Source organism: Plectropomus leopardus, chromosome 5, assembly GCF_008729295.1.
Source record: "Plectropomus leopardus isolate mb chromosome 5, YSFRI_Pleo_2.0, whole genome shotgun sequence".
NCBI lineage: Eukaryota > Metazoa > Chordata > Actinopteri > Perciformes > Serranidae > Plectropomus > Plectropomus leopardus.
Genome location: NC_056467.1, coordinates 37,246,596 through 37,265,843, shown reverse-complemented (window position 1 = coordinate 37,265,843; position 19,248 = coordinate 37,246,596). Strand labels below are relative to the sequence as shown.

At 40.9% G+C, this 19,248-nt stretch overlaps 1 protein-coding gene across 5 annotated transcripts in view; it reads left to right on the top strand.

The window, feature by feature from the left end:
- The window catches only part of LOC121943130 (rho-related BTB domain-containing protein 2-like), a 47,663-nt gene extending 28,972 nt beyond the window's left edge, over positions 1 to 18,691 (top strand). For all 5 annotated transcript variants that reach the window (XM_042486552.1, XM_042486553.1, XM_042486554.1 and 2 more), the window contains 8 exons: positions 4,454 to 4,639; positions 5,186 to 6,005; positions 6,712 to 6,931; positions 7,965 to 8,083; positions 11,933 to 12,083; positions 12,221 to 12,309; positions 12,551 to 12,656; positions 13,218 to 18,691. In XM_042486552.1, coding sequence (XP_042342486.1) covers positions 4,454 to 4,639; positions 5,186 to 6,005; positions 6,712 to 6,931; positions 7,965 to 8,083; positions 11,933 to 12,083; positions 12,221 to 12,309; positions 12,551 to 12,656; positions 13,218 to 13,396 — 1,870 coding nt within the window. In that variant the 3' untranslated portion in view covers positions 13,397 to 18,691. The remainder of the gene's footprint in view (positions 1 to 4,453; positions 4,640 to 5,185; positions 6,006 to 6,711; positions 6,932 to 7,964; positions 8,084 to 11,932; positions 12,084 to 12,220; positions 12,310 to 12,550; positions 12,657 to 13,217) is intronic.
- The last annotated feature ends 557 nt before the right edge of the window (positions 18,692 to 19,248 follow it).

Genomic DNA, 19,248 nt, shown 5'->3' with positions numbered 1-19,248 from the left:
ATCTGTCACCCCCACATGAACATGCCTACATAACATTTACTTACCCAAAAGTTTTTTGTGTGTGTGTGTAATCCAGCTGACACGCTTTTTAGTTGAACTCTACCCTCAAGCTGTTACATCCTTCCTCCACCAGACATGATTGGATCATCGCTCTATCCTCTTACTCCCCGTCCCTTTATCAAAGCTGCTTTATTGGCATGAAATGCAAAAGTACTTATTGCCAAAGCAAAATCAGCAAATACCAATTCCACCAAACCTGACCACGTAACAGTAACACAGAAAAGAGAAAATCCACATTTCGTACGTCATCAAATGACGTAAAGATGGTACATTTTTGTAACTGTAATTATGTTTCTCGTCACTCTTTCAGCATTTATTGTGTCTCTGACATAGCCCCAAGCCATAATAAGGCACTGAGGATGCTTTCACACCTGCAGTTTGGTTCATTTAGTCCACACCCCGAGAAAAAATGAAACATTGTTGCATTTTAGCGCAGGTTTGGTTCCTGTTTAAACTGACTTCTTTAAAATGAACCAAAACAAGAAAACAGGGGATTACACACTGAAAGGTAACTTTTTGATTCAACAGTTTTGGCAACTGTCATCCTGGATCATCAGGACCCACATGAGGGAATCAAATTTCAGTGACTGACAGAAGTTTATGCAGCACTTTATTGTAATAAAAACAAAATTGATTATAAGCATTATAAGTAGCTATTATTAGACTGCATGTCACGAATAATGATTAACAGGTAGACACAAGACGAAAAGGAGGTGTCTTGTACAGTAATGATTCAGGGCTTAGTACTGTCAGATTCCTTTCACACATTTTTAATATATTTAATGAACTGACGAAGCGTACAGAGTCTAATACAATCACAACAGTTTTAACAGCTTTTGTCTTATTAATGATGGAAAACACCTGCACTGACTTGCATATGTGCTACATTGTTATTATATTATTTGCATATTATAGGTTGTATACATGGCTATATACAGATCATAAGATCGTGGACAGATTTCACGAACAGCAGATGGATATATTAGTCGTTTAGCTTTTTAAATTACACTAAAATTATATATGTGCTATCATAAAATTTCTGTGGTTAGCTTGTTTTGCTTTGAAACAAACCACATCAGAGTCTGTTTTGAAGTGCCCTGATACCCACCTGTTCAAGCGGACTCAGTTTTGTTGTTTGATCCACAGTAGGGTTCATTTGACAGCTTTCACACCATCCTAAATGAACCGTAGTAACCAGGCAAACAGACCCGAGTTTCTTTTTAACTGAACCAAACAGGTTAGGTGTGAAGGCACCCTGAGTCTGCACAAACATCCACACATCCATGTACACAACACACTGCAATCTTTGAGTTCTCCTAAAGCTAAGTGAATACCCTTTGTGTAACATGTCACCCTGTCACCTTTTTGTAAGCGTATCTGCATGACAGATATGTATTTGTAGGTTGCGTGTAGTTCATTTTGTGGCTGAAATTCCCTTCTGTTTGTTGTGTCCTTCCACTCTTCATGCCTGTGCATTTTCACAGTGATCTGCCTCTGTTTGTGTGTGTTTTGGTGTGCGAGTGTGCATGTCTGTCTGTATGTCCTGTATGCTTTGTCAGCCTGCAGTCAGCTGATAAAGACACAGTGCCAGCTCAGCTGTTTTCTGCCTGCCTACCTCCCTGGCGTCTGCAGCTCCAGGCATCAACCTCCTCCTCTTCCTCCTCCACCACCTCCTCTTCCAGCACTGTTCATCCACACGTTCATCTGGGCTATGCCCTCTCCTACAACCTGCCCTCAGATGCCTCTCCACCTCTCCCCCATCTCTCTCATTACCCCGTAACTCAACTCCCATCATTAGCCTCCTCTGTTCCCCCTCTCTGCACCTTCCTCCACTCTGCAGCCTTTTGTTGATGTCAAAACCCAAAACATCACATTGTTAGACAATACCCAGACTGTCACATGCTTTGTCAGGAGAGGGACATTCTGGTTGGGAAAACAATCTCAGCCTGAAAATAGGCTAAGCCAAACTTAACCTGAGCCAACCTCAATTTAAGTTTTTTTTTTTTCAGTCAGCAGAAATTCATTTAGCAGAAATCTAATTTGGCATTTTGACTGAAAACGCAAAACACATCACATTGCTCTCGTAAGCATGGTTCTTGAAATTAGTTTCAGTAGCATGTTATTAACTTTTAGAATACTGTTGTGACAGACTTAATGGCTGATGAGGGGTGTCGTGGCAGGCTGTGTGATTGCAGAGTGATACATAAGTCTGCATGAGACCCATTAAGTTTTTTATTACAACATGATTATGTGGAACATCTCCGCTGTGTTTACGTGCGTGCCTGTGTCAATAAATGCACCTCTTCTTACATAATCTGGCAGCTGATGACCTTTGTATCCAACACACACACACACACAGACAGCAGTCACAAACTTGTGGAGTTATATATTATGCATTAGTGCTCGTGGTAATTTATTAGTGTTAAATCAGTGGACTTCTTTTGTTTGCCTTATCATTTGACGCAACCTGTATGCACATATACATACACTGGCTGACACACTAATCATCACATGACGTTAAGCAACTCACATGATGTTTTTAGTGTTTCAGTGCTTGCTAGTCAAAACACATTATCCTATAAAACAGAACAAAGGGATATACATGAAAACAAAATGTAGGTCATTTGGGTTGAACTGTGGGTTGAACCTTGAAATAGCTCAGCAGTGCAAAGCAGCAGTACTAAAGGATTATTCTGGTACAAATTTTTTATTGCCTCACCATCAAGACTGTCAAATAACTGCTTTTGAAAGATTAAGACTGGAAAGGTTCAAAACTTATGAGGCTCATACATCAGTACATTGTTATGCTAACATTAAGGTACAGACTCTAGCAGTAAAGCCTAGGTGGTAGAAAAAAAAATCCTTTACCCACTAGAACAAAGGCACGTACACATAACATGACCTCAAACAGACTAAGCCATGGTAATGATCCTTTGACAAAGTGTTAATGGGCATTCCTGTGTGTGTGAGAGAGCTGTGATGTAATGCTTAGTAGTGTATATTCTGTCCTTTGGAGCAGGAGCTTTTCAGAGATTACACTGGATAGACTAAAATTGGACTATGGAACCTGTGTCTACACTGTAAAAAAATGTCCTTTGTTGAGAGCGATTTGATTTTGTGCTGTCTACCATCATAAGTAAATCAATTTGTCACTCAGGTGCATGTTTGTAATGCAAATGAAGTTGTTTTATAAAATACCTTCAATGATGGTTCCCTTTTTTTTATGGTTTTCCAACATTTGAAGCTGCTGGCATTTCTTTAACAACAGGTGGAATTACCTGTCTTTGTCAGCTTTTTTATCAGATCTACTCAAAGTAAAGTGAAATAGATAAAACAAGTGATTTTCTTTTACAGTGTAGCCTTTGTCTGCTCACTAAATAGGCCATGTTCGTTGTAGTGCAGGTATTTTGCCCACCCAAGGGAAAAAAGAGAAATATTTCAGTGGTGTGAAATGCTGCTGTCAAGTTCAGGATGCGGTTTAGCACCCCACATCCTCTGACGTATACCACATGCCTGAGAGACATCCAAAACAGGAATATATATTTCATAATCTGCAGGCAATCAATGATAGTTAATGCACCACAACAGTTACATAAGTGATGCTAATGTAAAATCGACCCGGTCTTGTGCTGCTGGGGTCAAAAGCCCTCTGTGGTTGTGCTGTTTTAAGAAGTAGATCATTTAGGAATTACAGATTCTTGCACTGTCAGCATTGTCTTAGTACCAAATGAGCTGTCTCACTGACACAGATCTTGGTTTAATATTACCTAAAAACAGACACGCATGCACAAACATACTGCAGAAATATCACCAGAGTACAGCTCTAAGTACCTCTGTCTGCTTGTTAAAACACATGGGTTGAGGAAATGAATTAGTGTGTGTGTATCCTGAGCTATTCTTAGCTTTCTCTTTGTGGTCCATGTAGCCTTGGAGGGCTAAGGGATATTTACGTAAGAGAGAGAGAGAGAGAGATGGGCCACACAGATCACCAGCCCAGAGGCCCAGACACACACATACACACAGACAGACCTACAGACCCACCCACCCACACACACGCGTCTTGTGACCCTGGCTTTCTCGATGGCACTGTCCATGCTCCCACAATGCCTTGCAGAAGCCGAACAAGCTTCTTCCATACACATATCACACATGTTTTAACGTAAACTGACAAGATGTTCAGTGACTCAGTGCTGACCCCTTTTTTCTTCCTCTATTTTCGGTCCCCTTTACTCCATCAAAGACCACTTGTCTTCCCTCTGCCGACGTCTCTTGCTCATGACACAGCAGAACCCCCCCTTTTGCCATCTTCTTCCTATCTTATCTGTGATCTCTGGTTAGGTTGTAAGTACATGAAATGAAGACTTTTTTTTCCCTCCCTCTCATCTCCCTGTAGGTCTGACGTAGTGGTGCTTTGCTTCTCTCTGGCTAATCCCAATTCCCTGCGCCACGTACGCACCATGTGGTTCCCAGAGATCAAGCACTTTTGTCCCCGGACACCCATCATTCTAGTTGGCTGCCAGCTGGATCTGCGCTATGCCGACCTGGATGCAGTAAACCGAGCAAGACGACCCCTAGCCAAGTGAGTCGCCTTCCTCACAATTCATTAACAGACATATTCAGAAAAACATGTGACTTGGTGGCTTTCAGGGAGGGTTTGCTCGTTGGGTTGCTCCAGTTAATCCTTAGAAACCTGGAGCAGCATTACTTTTCTTTTGCTGTTTTGTGACGCCTTTTACAAGTATTTAAACCTTTGAATCCCAAAACACATTAGTGAAATTCCTTTTAAAAATGTGAAAAGGGCAACGAGCAAGTTGGCAATAAATGTTTCACACATTGTAAGAAATTAGTAGATTTATTTTAAATATCTAGGGAAAATGTCAAGGGAAAAAAGAAAACAATGAGGGAAAAAACTATATGTATAATAATCATAATTACACATTTAAAATTATGTTGCAAAAATTATAACTTTTAATGAACTTTTTGCAGGCTATGTCCTTGTTTTTTTAATTTATTTAAAAAAAAAAACTATTTTCAGGTAATTTTCTTGTACTTTTCATTAATTTTTTGCAAATCTTTGGGTAATTTCTTCTTGAGGGTAACATCATTATCTCTTCTTGTCCCACAGACCCATCAAACCTACTGATATCCTTCCACCTGAGAGAGGCCATGAGGTGGCCAAGGAACTTGGGATCCCCTACTATGAGACCAGCATTGTCGCCCAGTTTGGAGTCAAAGATGTTTTTGACAATGCCATCCGAGCCGCCCTCATCTCCCGCCGTCACCTCCAGTTCTGGAAGTCCCATTTGAAAAAGGTCCAAAGGCCCCTTCTCCAGGCACCTTTCCTGCCTCCTCGCCCACCTCGCCCCATAGTGGGCATCCCAGACCCCCCTCCAACAGACGGCGAGGGCCCTGATTCTCTTTTCTGCCATCCACTGTGCGCAGATGTTCTTTTCCTCCTTCAGGGTGGTGCCACTCGTGTCTTTGCACACAAAGTGTATCTGGCTACTTCCTGCTCCAAGTTCTATGATCTCTTTACCCTTGATATTGGTGGATCATGCATGGGGCCGAAAAAGGAGGAACAGGAGAGCAAGGAAAACTTGGAGAGTGCGGAGGAAGATGAGCAGAGCAGAAGAGGAGCAAAGGAGCAAGCTGGGCGCACTAAGAGCCTGGACATTGATAAAGACGGGGTTGAAGGAGGAGTGCGGGGCCTGAATCGACCCCAGCTGCTCCAGCAGGGCTCTTTGAGGACTTCCCAGAGTGATAATGCACTCCCCTCTCGAGCCCACTACTCCCTGGGAGTACTAGGGACTGGTCGAGCACTTTCAGGATGGGGAAGGGGGTTCCTGAGTGTGTGTCTGGAGCATGTTGATGATCCCATGACTGGACACCCACGACTCATGACTGTGGTAGTGATGGATGCACTTATACAGGAAGAACCATTTAAGGTGATAGACCTCAAAGCAACAAGATTAGCAAAAATGAATGCTGTCACACAATTTACTTTTTTAATCACCATAAGTCGCATAATTTTAACAGTTAATTGCAATTAATCACATTTTTTATTGCATGTTTTCAATTCCTTTATTTTGCATTTCAAAACAATTTCAAAGTCCATATTGACAAGGTATTTCTAACCAGATTGTCTTGTTTAGGAATCAAATGAAAATCTGCATGGGTCTAGCATGAAGTGGGCATGTTTGTAAAGGGGAGACTCATGAGTGCCCATAGAACTCATTTGCATTGAGATATCTTGAGGTCAGAGTTCAAGGGACCTAATTTTGGAGCATTATTTAGCCCCCTCTCTAAGAAGTTAGCAAGACATGGTTGGTACCACTGGATTCCTTAAGTCTCCCAGTTTCATATGATACCAGTATTATCACTCTAGCTTTAAAACTCAATCTGTCCTTTGAAGACAGGAATGTTGGCCAGTAATTAGCAGGGGTTTTAAAAAATTCTATGATATATATAGACTTAAATTGCATCATGATTAACACAGTAAATGCCAGCCCTAATGAACATATGTTCACACATTATTTGGTAAAATAATGAATAATTTTAATGTGAATAAAATGTTCTGCATCATTACTAGAGAGCTTTTGGGTGTTTTCATAGCAGCAGTATATTTGAGCTCTCAGTTTGTTTCGGTTTCAGGCGGTGCTTCAGTACCTGTACACAGGCAGTCTGGATGAGGGCAGAGGGGATCTGATGCAGGTGGCCACTATCGCAGAGCTGCTCGAGGTGTTTGACCTGCGGATGATGGTGGCCAACGTTCCCAACAGAGAGAGCTTCATGAACCAAGAGATCACCAAGGCTTTCCACGTCCGCAGAGCCAACCGCATCAAGGAGTGTCTCAATAAGGGGACCTTTGCTGGTAAACCACTGTGCCAACCATTCAGTGCCTCGACACTTTCAGTAGCCTTGGTGTCATCGTAGATGTTTTCCATTTATGCATCAGTAGGTGTTTGTCTGTAGGTGTGTGCATGCATGTGTGTGCGTATGTGAGAGTAATTGAGGGTGATGAAAAGCTGATGAGGAGAATGTGCGAGAAAGATTTAGCTAATTTCCAACATTGTCTTTTAGTCTCTGGAAATGTACACTTGGTGTACATTTGATCATATATTTTCCATTGAATATTTGCTATAAAATATGCATTTTTGTTGTTGTTGTGGGCTACCTGTTTTCTGATGTTCTTTTAGAGTCATCAAGTGATTTGATGACTGTCAAGTCAGTGTGCGTGGTTGTCCTGTGTTCGCCCTCGTGTGCTTCCTGTGTCTTGTGTTTGTGATGTTGTCTGTCCCCCAAAGCTGTTATGTATGCATGTTGTCACAGGATTTACAGCCAGTGCCAGACATCTGCCGTCTCTGAGCAAAGCCTATCTCACATTCGCTTCTTTCTATACTCTCTCTGTTGTCTTCATGATCACAACAATGAGAATATTCTTTTAAAATGCTGAAAAGAGATTCTGTTGATAAACAGAGCTTTTGGAACAATTGTATAAATAGATCTGCTGTATCCCAGGTATTATTTAAGGGCTGAATTAAAGATAGATTAAATCCTTTAGCCCATTACATTATCACTCTAACATAGCTGCTGTGTTCCCTTTTGGTACTTTGAGTCCACACAGGCTTTACTCCATGACCTACCACCCAGTGTCCGCTTTTCTTCCCTCACTCTGTGTCAAAACTTGTTCTGTCCTTCTGTCAATTTATCTTTCTGTGTGTCTACCTGTGTCTATGTCTTTGTGTGTGTCTGTCTGTCTGGCCTTCTGCCTACCTGTGTGTGTGTGTGTGTGTGTGTGTGTGTGTGTGTGTCTGGACGTCTGCCTTGTCTGTCTTTCCCCCTCTGTAGCTTGGGCTTCTGTGGCACTCCCCGAGATGAATGCTCTTTTCCCACCCCGGTTTTAGATGTGGTGTTCAGACTGGATGATGGCTGCCTCCCGGCCCATAAGCCCCTGCTCATCTCCAGCTGCAACTGGATGGCCGCCATGTTCCGTGGCTCTTTCATGGAAAGCTACATTGAGGAGGTGAGTTGAGATATACAGGGAAGAGCTTAAGGATGGAGTTACCTTTAAGGTTTGAGCAGGGATTAAGTTTCTGTGTCCTGAATCCTTGGAAGTTAACTCAGGTCAGCCTTTAGGGGCAACCTTATCACGCACCTGTACTCCAAATAACAGTGGCATCTAATAAAAGAAGAGATTAGGCAAAGGTGAATGAGGTTTATTACTTTGGAGATGTGTTACCTTGTTGTACATTGTACATTGTACAACCTGCACGTATGTGTCTTTCTGTGTGCTTCTAGTATGTGAAAGTTTGCAGCTCAGGATGCCTGCTGCCTGTCATCAGATTGACCTAGAAACCGTAGTTTCACCTCCAGTGGTTAAACCTCTGCAGCTACCAGACCCCTGGAGGCCTTGCTGTCATGATGAGCACATATAGATTTTACCTACATTTAAAATCTAAATGTGCAAATACACATACTTTCTTCACACATCATGTGAGGAGAGGGATGTTTCACTAACCTGTCTCGGTACTCAAAGTTAGCCTAGAATAGTTCTTTTTTCTGGGTCAGCATCCTGCAAGTGGCGTGTGTGGTTACTTTAGGTTGCGCTCTCACCTAAGGTTCAACTTCTGGTCGCTTGGTGCTCCTGCGGGGCCAGCGCCTGTGCACCACACCTGACCTACTAAGAGAGGAAGTTCACATCTCCGTCTGTCTTTAAGTAGCTGCTCCCCGGGCTGTGTTGCAGAACCAGATCCCCTGGGGTATGGTTACTTTCAAGGTCAGCAGGGTTAGGTTACGTAGATTCAGGCCCTCAGAAGGATTGGAAGTAATCAGAGATAGACCGACAAGGGATACATATGTTTCATATTCAGTTAAGGTGTAAGTTGTAAGCTATAGTAGGCATGTTAGAAGAAAACTAAACCATTTTATTTTTTAAGTCTACACATGGATGGCCTGAAATTTTATTCCAGAACACACCATGTGAGTGGATGCGAGAAAAAGCCATTGCAGCTATTGTGGCCGGTGGTGAAAGCAGGACATCAGCATCACTGAGGGGGCACAGTGTTTGCTGCTGGTGGGCTGCCGGTGTCTATGGTTACTCTAAATGGTTCATGTTAGTGACTATTGTTGCATTGTTTATGGCATGAAGCTGGCTCAGCATAGACAGCAGGTGCCCCGGAGACAAAGACTCAAAGACGGACCACACAATGAAGCTGTCAGCACTTGTGTTTGTGAGCAAGAGTGTATTCATATTCGCATGTAAATGTGTCTGCAATTTAGCTTGCTTGAAAAGCTTTGCCATCCCTATTAGTGAATGCGATTTTATATGTCAATGAAAACTGCAGCTTGTCTGCTGACTCTGAAAGTTACTTTATCCATGTTGATAATGTACACGTAGGATTTTCAGGATTTCCATGCTATTGGCTGTCTATGTCTCGTATTCACTTTGAGTCACTTATCTTCAAAGATAATTGCTAGTTTGAAAAGCAGTGTCAGAGCATAAATGCTACTAAAACACCGGCATTTTATAGAAGCAGAGCTTTTAGATGACATAACAGTTCTAACACAACAGATGGTCTAGTTATATTCAGTTACTCTAAAAGAAAATTAGTACTGAAGATATTATTAAGAGATGCTGATGTTAGAGATTTACAAAAAGAAGTATAAATCATTAATGCTAAAGCGAGTTTTTAAATGGAAACAAATGTAATTTGATTTATAAAGGGCAATAATTTTAGACATTTAAAAAAATTTTAACGAAAATTAAATGAGTCGGTTTTGGACATTTCAGGGCACAACATGTACAGTGGACAAAATGGTTAATGGGTCATATATCAGACTATCTCATCATACTACATTACAACAATTTTCTTAGATTTTTTAGGATTATTATTTAAATCTTCTATATGAAAATAAATAGAACCTGTAACTAAAATTGTGAGAGCAGCATGTGATCAGCCGTTCTATTTCCATGCTCATGTCACACTTCCTTCTCTGTATTTTTAGGCTCATACATTTCAGTGTTCATGCTGTTGTGCAATAACATGGCTATTCTTGTTTTGTGCAGAACAGAAAGGTGTCATTTCAAAGCCATATTATTTGTAGATTTATTGGTATTAGCAACATTAAAGACAGTGAATAAAATGAGCAATCATCAGTCATAGTTAAAAAGCTTTTATCCGTGGGGTTATGTGTCAGAAACCATGAGTCGAAGACATGTATTGAGATTTGTGGTCTGTGCAGGCCATTATGCAGACTTACCGCTGAGTCTGTCATGGTACACTCCTGGATTATTTTCGATGTGTGTTTTTGTGTTCACCGTGTGGGTGTGCATCCATTTAACAGGAACTATTGACAGAAGACAAACCTTTTTTCACCTTAGAGGAAGAATGATGTCAAGTGTATCACTCTTTCCCTTAAACATTGCATGCAGAAGATTAAAACCTCAAATGTCATTTACACCCTTGAATAATTGCAGCTCTTTTCCATTTAATCATTCAATTTGATAATTGTTTTCCACTCTGAGCTCAATATTTATAGTTTGCACTAAACTACTAATGGAGCTCTGGGACGGCAGACTGAGGGGGCAAAAGAACACCTGTCAACACAGCTGATGGGTCTCATCCATAAATGTCCTGTTACTGTCAATGTGTCCACTCATTAATGCTTCCTGGCCTCAGCTGGGGCTTCAAGCTCTAGAGACCACCCTTGTCTAAGTGTTGCGACTTTTTAGTCGTAACGAGAGGTCGCGCCAAGCTGACATTCTCCTAATTGGCTATGGTGGTGGTGGTTGAAGAGCGTCTCAGTGGGTACACTCAGAGAGCTCCCGGAGGGGTCAGGTCATCACTGTTATCATAATTTACCTTCCTTCCGTCCTTCCTGGGCGACGGCTGCGTTACCTGCCGCTGAATTGCTGTTTGTCCGATTATCAGTAATTAGACCATAAAAAGGTCGTGCTCATTGTGCATGTATATTGCATGTACAATGCAACTGCTCAAAGTGGAATTGTAGGTTTCACCGGAAAGAAGCGTGATCAGTGGCTGTAGTGGCTTTGGTCTAATTGATGGTATGGTGACATCTAGAGGTCAATACTGGTGATTGTTTCTTTATTTAATTAGTCTTTTGTCTTTTATTTTTGGACTATTTAAAAATACACAAAATGAGAAAAAATAAAGCATACAGTCTAGGAAGAGGCAAAAAAAAATCCACATAGGGTTATCTAAAGCCTCTACCCAAAAAAAGGTTAAAATTTCACAAATGAATATGAATCAAATTGATTTACTCTGCTGTGGTGGTTTTGCGCCACTATAAAATATTGCCAGTATGGTTCAAAAGTTGTTTACCCAATATGTTCAACATGTTTGACTGTGCATGGCTAGAGTTGTCCAGTCCTCACTTATAATCACCTATAATCACCTTTTTGACATCTATGAGTATGCCCTATTTTCCTAAATTAACACAATGTGCATGATGCGATGCACTGTTTTGGTAGAACTTTGATAGACTTGAGTCTTGAGTGTCTCATTTGTGAAAAGGGTCTGATTGCAGGGTTGCCTGTGTGTGCCTTGCAGTCTTTAGCATTAGCCACATTGCTCACATCACTAGCCCCCAGACAGTGCTTTCATCTGAGCCTAGATCAAAGAGAATGTAACCAGAAGAGCATGTCCTCTGCCCTTTACCTCCGAATACACTGCACAACTTTCACTGATATTATGTCTTTCTCCCATTTCTAGCCGTTACACTTGATATAACATGTGTGAATCTTTAGTATCTAAATTTCATGAAATGAATGCATATATTGTCTCTGCATTGACTTTTAGCCCTTTATTTCTCATGGTTTTTTTTGTTTCCTCTTGATCTGATCATTTTCCAGGTGTCCATTCCTAACACCAGCACAGCCTGTATGCGCGGGGTGTTGGAGTTCCTGTACTGTGGTCTGCTGACGCCTTGTCCTGGTCTGGAGCCCATGGAACTAATTGTTCTCGCCAACCGCCTGTGTTTGCCGCGCCTTGTCGCCCTCACAGGTAAAAACACTCTGCAGTGTGAGAAATGTTATGTTCAATGCAGACAGACTTAACAATTTATGACTGGCAGACAAAAATGTCAGTAGTCATGCAAACAGTAATATTGACACAATTTTGTTTGTTTTGTGCACCTTCAGAGCAGCATGCTGTGGATGAGCTTCTCCAGTTGGCAGTCAAAGGAGGTGACATTGATGGACAAGTGCTGGCTTACCTTGAGCTTGCACAGGTCTGTGCTCGACAAACTGACCTTTAAATAATCAATTCATAATTCATTAATTTCATTCATTCATTCCATTCATTCTTAGTAGTAGTTCAGAAAAAAAAGATGAATAGTAACTTAACATAGATTCATTTGATAGACGATCTTAATCTGACCACGTTTTGTCTCTGATCTCACCTTAAAACTTTCACCTCGCTTCCTTTTTCACAGCTGTAATAACTCATTTCTCCTGTTTTTCCTTTTGCAGTTCCACAATGCCAAGCAGCTATCAGCTTGGTGTCTCCATCACATCTGCACTAATTATAACAGCATCTGCCGCAAGTTTCCCAAAGACATGAAGGCCATGTCTCCAGGTAAAGACACATTTTCTCTCTTAGTCCAGATTATCTGTCTCTCCCAAATCCCTTTCACACATGCAGCCCTCCCCAAGTAAACCTTTAACAAAGGTTGCTATGCAGTGCTAGTTTGGACAAAAATTCACAGTTTTGGGCTAAGCTAAGGAATTACAGCATGCTGTGACTTGCTCATAGCAAGCACTTGGTTGGGAGTGATCTTTTTTTTTGTCCAGAAAAACACTGATGCAAGGAAGCAGGAAGTGAGAAACACATGAACTCCTCATGGGCTGTTTTTGTAATAGAAAGATTAAAAAACCTGTCTTGCATCGGGTGCATTCCATGCAACATTCATCCCCACATTTCATGAACTTGTCTTTATTGCTGTGGGTTGTTTCCTTGTGTCACCTTTTTAATGACATCATTATTTAACCATCTCTCGCTGGTCAACAGTTATTGTCTTTGTTTGTTCCTCTTTTTTAACGTGTATCTGAAATGACACCTGAAATCTTTCACCTCTGACATTTGAAATGTGTCATCTATTTAATTCCCCCTTTTCTGTGTGTATCTTTGTCTCTGTAGAGAACCAGAGGCACTTTGAGAAGCAGCGCTGGCCTCCTGTGTGGTTCTTGAAGGAGGAGGATCGCTATCTGCGATCTCAGAAGGAGCGTGAGCGTGAGGAGGAGATCTTGCGCAAGCAACACACCAAACGGGGCTGGTGTTTCTGGAGACACCCATCTTCCTCTCCGCACATCTCCTAAAGGGTTTCCTCTTCTGACTTCTTCATCCTGATCTGGGTCATCCCACCCAGGATAACTAACCCCCCTGTTACGCGTATAGAGGAGGTTGTCCTTGAACCCTCTATCAGAGGAGAAATGACTCAGTGCGATTACGCCTGAATGGCAGCATGTTTGGGGGAATGTATGTGCCTCTTTATAATTGTGGGTGACTTCATGAGTGCATTTTGGTATGCTCGTGTGAAAAGTGTGGACTTAATTGAAGGGTATGTGCGTGGATGTGTGAGCGTATGTTTGCGGTTGGTTGGCATGATTAAGTGATGCTTCCGAGTTGAGTGCTTCCCAGACGCCCTGATCTATGAGGGCCTGCAGCATTGCAGTGCGGTCCTGTGTCCCCTCCACACGAGCTCTGTCCCTCCACCAGCACTCACAGTGTCCCAGCCTTTGAGTGATTGGACTGGGAGCAAGGGCTCTCTATTTCTCTCAGTCTCCTTCCTTCACATTGACCTTAATGACTATTACACATTGACCACTGCAGCTCCCCTCAAGGAGCTTACCTCTGCCTTCACTTCTACACAGACTGTTAGCTTGCACATACAGACCCGTGCAAAAGATCCACACCTCTAAAACCAGCACTGGATTCCCAGGAACTGACAATTAACAATGTAATTATTATTTTTATATTATTGGACCTTTTTATTTAATTTTATTTTTTTTGCACCTTCTAGGACACTCTTATCAGGGGGAATGGCACACATGACTCCTAGGAAGTGTTGAGGATTTTGCTTGCCATTGCAACGATGGGACTGTTAGTGTAGAGTGCAAGTTTGGCTGTCAGGGCAACTTAAAAACCATTAGCAACTTGGGATGCTCCTGTCAAGAGGCTGTATAAAAACCAATAGCCTCCAGTCTGATGTGGTCCTTGGTGTCCATCCCCCCCCTTCACCTCCCACTCCGTCCTCCTGCACACCACACGTGTGATAAAAAGCAAAACATGAGCTCTCCTTCATGGATTCACCAATCTGCTCTTCAGAGACATTCAAAGTGACCACTCTATAGCAATGAAGGGGGTAAAGAGGGCTAGCCTTACTTCATACCTCTGCCATTGAGAAACTATGGATGCAGTATTAAAAAGAAATGCGCTTGTAACGTCCATGACCACTTGGTTGCATCGAAGCACCTCAGCCAGCCTGCCTTTACACCCCTACACCACAAAGGGGCAGCACTGCTCAGGACCCCGGCACTAACCTTCACACGAACTAACAGGAGTTTTTGTGCCTGTGATTGCTTCACTCTAGTTTCAATTATTAACATCAGTGTAACTTTATTCCTTGAAGAGTGTTAGGAAAAGCTAAAGCACAGTATTATTAGTGCATTTAAAACAAGGACTGTACCTAGGACTATGGATCAGCTGGGAATTCTGAATACCAAAGCTGTGATTCTTTTGATCTCTTTCTTCCTCGTTTTCTTCATTTTTGCATCCCTGCTTCCTGTATTGGAAAGAAGGGAAAGAGGAGAAAGAAAGAAAGTGGTTTGTGGGAGAAGGAGGCAGTTTGATGTAATATTTGAATCCCTCCCCTGTGGTGTTGTTTTTAGTCTGTGGTGTCGGGAGAACTACTGGACATTGCCTTCCATTCCTCTTGCTGGAATTGAAAATGGTGCTTAAGACACAATAAGACAGTGTCCACATGAACACACAGACACACATTGTGATTTTTATGTTTGCAGTTTTAGCGTTTGTCTAGTTGTTTAGTCTTTATCTGCAGAATATTAATGATGGTATTCAACTTAGACACATTTTTTGAACCTTAATTTTCCATATGCTAACAGTCTGTAAGAAGTTGTAATAGGTCACTGATTTTAGAATGTGTAGATTTCTAATTTTACATACAGTGGTCACAACTTTGTAATGTAAGTCAAAAACAGTATGATCTGTTATGCTTCCTTGACACCCAGGAAAATAGTATTGCATAAATTTAATTTGAGTGTTGTCTCAAAGGATTTGATGTATAACTGCGTATGAGGGCAAATCTGATATTCTCGTCAAGGGTGCTAATTTCTTTGGGCTTTAGCACCGAATGTGAAAATGAGACTTTGTGGTGATGAGTTTCTATTAGCACGTTTGTTCTATTTGTGGGTTTGCGCCCCTTAGCTTTACCCAGGCAACTGTAGGAGATAGATGGATTGTGTGAGACATGTGGTGCGTTCTGCCGTTCTCCATAGGAGGCGTGTTAAAGTCATTGTCAGCTACCGAAATAGACATCAGATAGGATCTCACGAGACCCAAGTGAGAATTGAGCCGATTCCTCTCTGAGAAGAGTAAAAGTGGAGTAAAAGTGAACTCAGCATTACATGCAACCTACATATTTTGGAATTACTCCATGGATGTTTCAAAGTCATCCCAGTGCGGGGCTTTGGGAATTAAGAAATGAGACCTAAAGAGGAGAAAGTTGGGGGACAGTTTTTGATGGACTTCCATGGCCTCCTTTTTGTTCCCCATTGAAGGGATGGCTGATAAGATTTGTCTTATTGATGGTTGGTGTGACCCATTAAGCCTCTTCTTTTGGTCCATGTGCCTTATAGTTGGACAAAACTAAAAACTAGGGATTTTAGCAAACCTTCAGACATGTTCTACAGTGTTTGACATGATGGATACAGCAAATAATGGCCATGACAGTGATAGAACTGTAAAATAGATTATGGTGTTGCTTTATGCACTCTCGACCATTTTGAGTCAATCAGGGCCATGCGTGTGGAGAAGTTTTAGGCCTGCTGTTTGTTTTTATGCAAACAGCCTTGAATAAAACCCTTCATAGAGTATAGTGCAGTAGGTCGATCTAATCACATGATCTTGGGTTAGTGTTTTCTAGATTGGATATTATTTGGATATAATAGGACTCACACCATGGTTGGAAATCTCCACTGACCAGGTGACTTAGAAGTAGCGTTAAAAATGACTAAAAGGTTGATTCCTGTACTGCAACTTCAAAACCACTGATTTTTGGAAAGCAAAGCTTTTTAATAAGCACTGGCTGGCCTGTGTGCTGGGAGAGTGCAGACACTTTTGGAATGTGGTTTATTTGCATGGTGGCCTAACTTCGTCATTATAATGACACTTGATGTTGGAATGCACTTTCTTCTTTTTTTGTCTATGTTTTTACCTTTCCGTGCTTAGCATGAATTGTTCCTCTGTGAGATTGTTTTTAAACCTGATGATTGTAGCACATATTTCCACATAAGTCTTTTAAAAATGTCATACAACTTGCTCATTGAGGAGCTGAATAACATGACTTATCCAGCTTGTTTAAGGTCGAGTTGACACTGAACCCCACAGTAGCTCTCTTCTTGCTATAAGGCTTTATGCACAACTCAGTTTTACTAAATAAACTCAGCACAGCTTAAGGTAGCATCACTAATTTTACAACTTTAAACAATATACTGGGACATTTGACAGACATTTACTTGGAAGACTCATGCAGATAACCTGTTGCTGTTGCAGCTGTCCTCCTTTGTGCTGTTACTGTAGTTACTATGAACAATCAAGCTTATTCTTGTGATTTTTAAGATATTGGTTACTGGCCATTAAAACTGAAAATCAAAAAAGGATACATTTCCATTGAAATCAAGTATGGCAATGCACATATTTTAAGAATGTCCTAAATGGCTGATAGCCAAGTATAATGTTTGGGTTCAGCCTGTATGTAATGAGAAACTGGGTAAAGCATGATGCATGTTTTTAGGGTTTGACAGAAGAGTCTGTATATACAGCAGTGTTTCTTAACGATGGGGTCGGTTTCCGACCTGATCTGGGGTCACTTGGTATTGGGTAGTGGGAAATTTCTAAAACTGACATAAAATGTTTAATAATAAATTAAATACTGTAGGTTTGAAATATGTCATAATTACTGTATTTCTTTGTATATTTGAACAAACAACTAGCTCTCTAAATTAAGTAATGGGAATGAATTTTGTGGAAAAAAGAAATGGAGTCATGGGCCAGATAAGGTTGAGAAACCCTGATATACAGAGAGGTAGAGATGGAGATGCAAAATATTAAACTTTAGCTTTATTCAGCCCTCAATATTCGCTCCACACTGACCCCTACAGGCCAAAGTCACATCCTGACGTAGGATGTACAGTAGGGTTGTGTTATTCACCTGGACTGTCTTGTTTCATCGTATCACATCCGTTTTAGTGTGACGCTCTTCTGGTTTATTTTACGGGGCGCTTTTCTTCCTTCTTAGCAGGCCTGACCTTCATTTTTAAATGTGAGGCCTAGCGACTGAGAGAACACCTTGTTTTTAGTCTTTGGTGTCTCCTTTCCTGTGCCTTCAGTGAAATGTCACTCTTCTGGCTCCATACAGGCTGGTGGCACTGCACCTGCAGCCTTGTGGGCTCAAAAAATAAAGTCGATTAAGCCAAGAAATACACACGTGAGCACAGAAATAAAAGTAGGCAGCTTTCTTTCTTGTACAATATCTTAGCATAGTTACTGGGTCATAGTGATAGCTTCCAATGATAACAGATATGGAGCTTTACAAGTTCAGTATGTAAAATATCATCTATGCTACTTAAATTATTTAATGACCAAGAAACCCAGCAAACCAGCAGTTTTTAAACAATGTTTTCGCACTCTTTCAGGTGCCTGCACTTTCTATTATGTAGCCTAATACAGCTGTTTTGATAAGTACACTAAGACTTTATATTTACCACTTTTCTTTATCAAAATTGAAATAACTTATTACTTTTCACTTTCTCTTTCTCTCTAAGCCAAATTCAATAGTGTACCCAATTGCTTCCACTATTTAGCTGCAATGTACTTTTGCAATCATGCATAAAGTCAGTGTATTCTCGGTTGGGGAACAGCATCTTTGGATTACTGGTTGGATTAAAGGCAGATATTAGCTGTGACAACTATATATTATGCTTTAATGAAGATAGTTGTTATCCAAAGTACAGTGCAGTGTTGTAAATTTGAGCCCCAGTTGGTTTTAACCTCTCACCTTATAACTGCTCACCTCGCTGTATTTACTGAGCTGGTGTATACATACTGTATGCACAGAGAGGTCCAGGACAAGAACAGTGTTTATATAGACACACATGGTGTGATTAACCCCTGGTCTATACTGTCATTTTTAAGTGGATCGTATATACTGCACTGTATAGTATTGTCATGCACTTTTGTTTCCATTGACTCGTAGGAGTTTTATTAACATTTACTGCTCGTGTTATCATGTGTATTACAATAAACAGCAAAAGAAAGAGCACACACACTCACAAAACTATTAAGGGCTTTCAAGAAAATAAACAACAATCAGAATGTTTTGCTGCTGTTGCAAAAAATGTTTTGAAACTAAAACTTTGTAATATTTTTGAACCACTGTGATTTGTACAAAATTTAAAAGAAAAAAAAAACAAAAGTAGAAAAAAAAGTTTTTTTCTCTTTTTGCCATTTCAGTATTTTGATGTTTGACATGGATTTTATTAAAACTGTTAATCTTTTGAACTCGTCTCACATGTTTGTTTGTGTGTTTTTCTGTGTAATCCACAGACTTTCCTGATTTGAGTATGTTCTTTGTTCCACTTAATGTTCCTCAGTTAATTCAAGATGCAGTTGAATTGCAAAGACATGTTCATCTAGGTTTAAATGTTTAAGGAGAAAATATAAAATACCCCTGACAGTTCTGCATGAAAAAACAGAAGAAAAAAGGAATCGATCAGATTTGAAAAAGGGTGGCATAATGGTGTATTTGTTATAGCTGTTGCCTCACAGCCAGGGAACCCACCTCTCAGCTCAGTTCTTCCTGTGTGGAGGAGGATGTGAATGTGCATGTTCTCCCCATGTCAGTGAGTTTTCTCTGGGTTCTCCGAAAAAA